At 29.6% G+C, this 4,809-nt stretch overlaps 1 protein-coding gene across 1 annotated transcript; it reads right to left on the bottom strand.

The window, feature by feature from the left end:
* Nucleotides 1-743: 743 nt before the first annotated feature.
* On the bottom strand, nucleotides 744-3,463 carry LOC101206473 (glucan endo-1,3-beta-glucosidase 14). Its single transcript, XM_011658934.2, has 4 exons — nucleotides 3,405-3,463; nucleotides 2,975-3,285; nucleotides 1,522-2,307; nucleotides 744-914 (listed from the first exon to the last, which is right to left on the bottom strand). Exons 1-4 carry the CDS (start codon nucleotides 3,445-3,447, stop codon nucleotides 819-821), a joined length of 1,236 nt encoding a protein of 411 aa, XP_011657236.1. The 5' UTR covers nucleotides 3,448-3,463; the 3' UTR covers nucleotides 744-818.
* Between the last annotated feature and the right edge of the window lie 1,346 nt (nucleotides 3,464-4,809).

The raw sequence follows: 4,809 nt of genomic DNA, 5'->3' as shown, positions 1-4,809 counted from the left end.
TTTCTTTTAAAAAAATAATAAATGATCATTTTTATAAATAGAAAAATGAATTAAAATATATACAAGATATAGCAAAATTTTGGATTTTTATCGATGACTATTAATGATAGAATTTACTATAGGTTGTAAATATTTTGTAAAATTTGTTATTTTTAAAAATTCTCAAATAATAAAAAGATGTAGGATAAAATTAGGTGACTAGATAAAATTAGGTTGGTACGTACATCTATGTCTTTTTTATATATAGGCTTCACTAATCATTGAGAATTTAAGAAAAAGAAAACTAAATATCTAAATTTAGTTTGTTCAATAAATATAACTTTGAAAAATTACATACAAAAACATTTATACAAAAAACAGTCAATACACCTCTTTTTTTTTAATATTTCGAATATGGTAAATATGATAAGTAATTAGAAATATCACATAACTATCAGATAACTATTAAAGGGTTATTCGATAGTTATCAACTTTTAAATTTGCTACTTTTGTAAATTATAAAATGTAGTGACGTGGACCTTAATATGATAAAAAAATTGCTGGCTCCTAAAAGAAAATAATAATAAATAAAAAGAGAAGGTAAAGGTGGTTAAATTAGGTCTTTTTTAAAAAAAATTGGAAAGCACATATCAAAATTGAAGTGTGTAATTTCTTAAGTTTAGATGGAATGTATATCTTCAAACTAATAAGGAAGTATTTTTAAGAATATATTTATTAAGAATATAGTTAACTAAATTTGAACATTTAAAAAATAAAAGAAGTATATTAATAAGTGTAGAGATGAAAGGAAAATAGTATTTATAATAATTAACCTAAAATTAAATATACAATGGTCTTCTCATAAAAAGTTGATAGGTGAGCAAATATACAAACATCCAGTACACCAAGCTTTGATAATATCCCATGGTTGCACCCTGTGTTCAATTCAATTCCAATTTATTTCCAACAAAATAAAACAAAATCAGCTTTTCAATTCAATCAATAATCTTTCATTTATATTTATTTATACAAACAGCCAATTTTCCATTGGCTCTTATTACAATTTAATTTTCATGTTTAATTAATAAATAATAATAATAATAAATTACAAGTTTAATCCCGAAACTTGTGAGTTCGTGTCTAGAAAGTTTACAAACCAAGAAGGAATGTTTAATAGGTCTTTTCATCTAAATTAATCATATTTTCTCTCAATTTTTTATAATAATTTGTATGTCAATTTTAAAACATAAAAGCAAGTTTTTTATGAAATTAATTTTATAATATACTCGAAAAAAGAAATAACAAAGGAACAGAAACTTAAAAAAAAAGTCAAATGGTTACGGAAATTTATTGTTGTGAAATAGGTTTGTGACTTTATGAATAACATGTGATTAAAAAACCTTTTCAAGAAGACATAAACTTGAAATCTAAAATGGACCCATTAAACATTCTTCAAAGTTCATAAACTAGAAGGACACAAAGTTGAAAGTTCCAAAGAAGAAAGAAAGAAAGGAAACAAACAAACATCTAAGGATAGATTACCTTTGAATTTGTGGAAGCAGAAGAGGTAAGAGAAATAGAAGAAGGTGAGAAGGAAGAAGAAGAAGAAGGAGAGGAAGAGGAAGAGGAAGAAAATCCCTTAAAAGAAGAAAGTCCAACATTATAAACCATAGTTCCATCAGGTTGAAAGAGCCCATAATTCCTTTCAGAAGTAGGCCCAGGTTTCATATCTTCATTAAACAATGCAAACAGATAAATCTCAAGTCTCAAATTAGGTCTCAAAGGAGTTCCTTCATTCCTCATTTGTCTCCTCAACAAATTCCTATTATACTCAGCCGCATTCTCTAGACAAGCCCCTGTTTCATCAGAATCCCCTTTCGATGGCCAACCAGTTTCGGATATTCTTACTTCAATTCCACCGAAACCCATTTTCGCCATTGCGAAAAGAACAGCATCGGCTTGAGCATAAAGCATGTTGTCGTAACGAAGATTGGTGAATGGGTCGATCATTCCCGGGTTTGGGTTCAGTAAAACGTATTGTAGTGGGATGGAATCTGGGTTGTCTTTGTATGCAAAATATGGGTATGCGTTTATCCAAAATGGGGACTTTGTTGTTGAGAGGAATTGAAGGAATTGTGACATGATTTGGGTTATTTCTGGCTTGAAACTTCCGGCGGAGGGTGGGTAGGATTCTTGTAAAACGGCTAAGGAACTTGGGGTTGAGATTTTTATGGTGGTGTCTAAGCCTAGTTGGGTTAAGGCTGTGTGGATGCTTAACATGGCTGGGACTAGTGTTTCCATTAATGTCAAGTCGTCGTCTGTGAATACCTGTTGAATCACATCCTAAGTAAGTATCTACTGATCAAAAGCATAAATTATGAAATAGAACTCATATGCAGAGGATGAAATTCATACTTAAATATCTTTTCAAATTTGGACATCCAATTGAGAGAGACAAAAGCTTTTTTTTTTTTACCATGATAAAATTATTGTATAGTTTTTTATTTTGAAATTTATTGTTGTTTTCATATATTTAAATTTGGATTATGTTTTTCACCTTTGCTAAGAGGGAACAAATTTAAACTCGTTCTTTTTTATTTTTTAAAATTATGGTTTGGTTTTTGAAAATAGTTAGTAAATAAAAGAGAAATTCTCATATATATATATATATAGCAAAAAATTGAGAGTATTTACTTTAACATAAAACTTAAATAAACTAGAATCTGATAAATTTTGATATATGTTTTATAAAGAGTTGAATGGTTGTTATATTTAAAAATGTTTGTAAATAAAATAAAATAATGAAAAGTGGTGTGTGTATAAAGTATACATGGAACAAGAATTCATATTCTAATCCTTCAGAAGTTTAAAGTTAAGCAATATATAAATGAATGATGAGTAATGGAAAAAAGAGGTTGAAAAATGAGAAATAGGATATGGATAGGAGTTTTGAAATAGGGGAGGAGAGAGAAGGAGTAGTAAAGAAAGTACAAACCTCATTACCAACTGCAATTCCAGTGATTTTAGTTGCAGGAACAAAGGGCTTGATACGAGCAGTAACCCATTGGAGGGCTTGTTGAGGGTCCATAAGTTGGGCCAACATTTCATTTTCAACCGTCACAATAATCTCAACTTTAGAGTTAGCAAACGCCGACAATATCTCCGGATTGGTGTCATAGATTCTCACTTTTGTAATCCTCAATGCCGTCAACATATCCAAAACCTTATCAGGCGATGGTAAATTATTCCCAATCTGTCCGTAGTTTATCCCCAACGACGTAACTTCTCTTAAACCACCCCCAAACCCTAATCAAAATACAAAAACCCACAAATTATAAATTCTCCAAAATTCAAATTACAAATAAAATCATATGCATGGGTAATAGTAGTATTCAAAAAGGAAAAAGGGAATTATGTTAATATACCTGATAAAGAGAGGAGAAAGAGAAGAAGAATATGGAAGAACATGGCATAAAATTGAGAGAGAGAGAGAGAGAGAGAGAGATGATTTAGTTAGAGAAAGAAGAGGGAATTGAAATAATAATAATAATGATGAGAAAGAAAATAAAAGGAGAATTATTAGAGGGAATTCCTTTCTTTTCTTGGTTTGGTTTTTTTGGAATTGGGGTTTTGGTTTGCCTTGTGAAAATGAGCTTTATATATATATGTTTTAATTTATTATATAAGAATGGGGAATTTGGAGTGTAGTTGTCTTTACAGCCACGCCAATTCAAAAGCATATATTATACACCAATTTTTCTAATGTATTTAAATAATCATATGTCCGTCGTCAAAACTTTCTTCGCATAAAAGCAAAAGGGGGATACAAGGGAAATCCCATTTTGTGGTTAAATTATATATGAGGGGAAAAGAAACGAACCATATTTTATTAATTCAATATATTAAATATGGTACAGATTCTATTATATATATATATACACATAACTTTATGATATAAATTATAATCCAACTCGGATTCTGATCATCTCTGCCTCTACTTCACCACTACTTATTGCCTTTTGCATGCATCAAACCATATTCTATTCATATTCTTGCTTTTGTTTCTCTCTCTTTTACTCATAGCTTCATCCAAAAGGAAAATAAGCTCAACGTCAATAGGAGCCACATGTGTCTTTTCTTCTTTTTCTTTTCATTCATTGACCACATTCTGTGACCCTCCGAGTAAAAGAGGATCCAGTATATGAACTAACTCATATCATATTCATCAAACACAAAGATATTGATTAACGTCGTAGGTAAAAGTATGGTAATTTTACACAAGAGTTGGACAATATATATACCATACTATTATCGAGATAGACAAGGTTTTATTGTTTTTATTACTTACTGCCTATATCAATATGAATCTATTTTTTTAGGACTTATCAACTATTGGTAACTCCAAAATTAAGTGTGCGCTTAGTTTGAAAAACCATGATTCTATATATGTTGAGTGATTGACCTTTTGAAATTTTTTCGTAAAATAGCACAAATCAAAGAACGTAGTGTAGCACGAGTTTAAGAGAATGCACGGAGCCTTTAGATGATGTCAAATCCAAAATTTGAATCATTGACTTAGGGCATTTCACAATCTAACCATGACTTGGAAGAGTGGTTAAAATATTTTAACCCTTACAATTTAAAGCGTCAAAAAACTATATTGGAATTTTCATTCTAATTAACTGAACTCTACATGTATTGGTTAAAATGGTAAGTCCTATTAAATATATGTCAACAAGTTACATTAATTTAAGCTCATTAATAATTTTAACTAGTAAGTGTGGAATTTACTAGTGTGCCCTCCAAAGTCATTTTTTTTCCAAACAATAT

The sequence above is a fragment of the Cucumis sativus genome, chromosome 1 (genome assembly GCF_000004075.3).
Source record: "Cucumis sativus cultivar 9930 chromosome 1, Cucumber_9930_V3, whole genome shotgun sequence".
In the NCBI taxonomy this organism is placed as follows: domain Eukaryota; kingdom Viridiplantae; phylum Streptophyta; class Magnoliopsida; order Cucurbitales; family Cucurbitaceae; genus Cucumis; species Cucumis sativus.
This window is presented reverse-complemented; position numbering and strand designations above follow the sequence as displayed.

Bases quoted from the DNA above. Each gene is read 5' to 3' on its own strand.
- LOC101206473 (XM_011658934.2), bottom strand. From the start codon at position 3,447: ATGTTCTTCCATATTCTTCTTCTCTTTCTCCTCTCTTTATCAG. The intron at 3,286-3,404 runs GTATATTAACAT...TATTTTGATTAG, and splicing joins CTTTCTCCTCTCTTTATCAG to GGTTTGGGGGTGGTTTAAGA. The intron at 915-1,521 runs GTAATCTATCCT...AATTGAACACAG, and splicing joins CTGCTTCCACAAATTCAAAG to GGTGCAACCATGGGATATTA.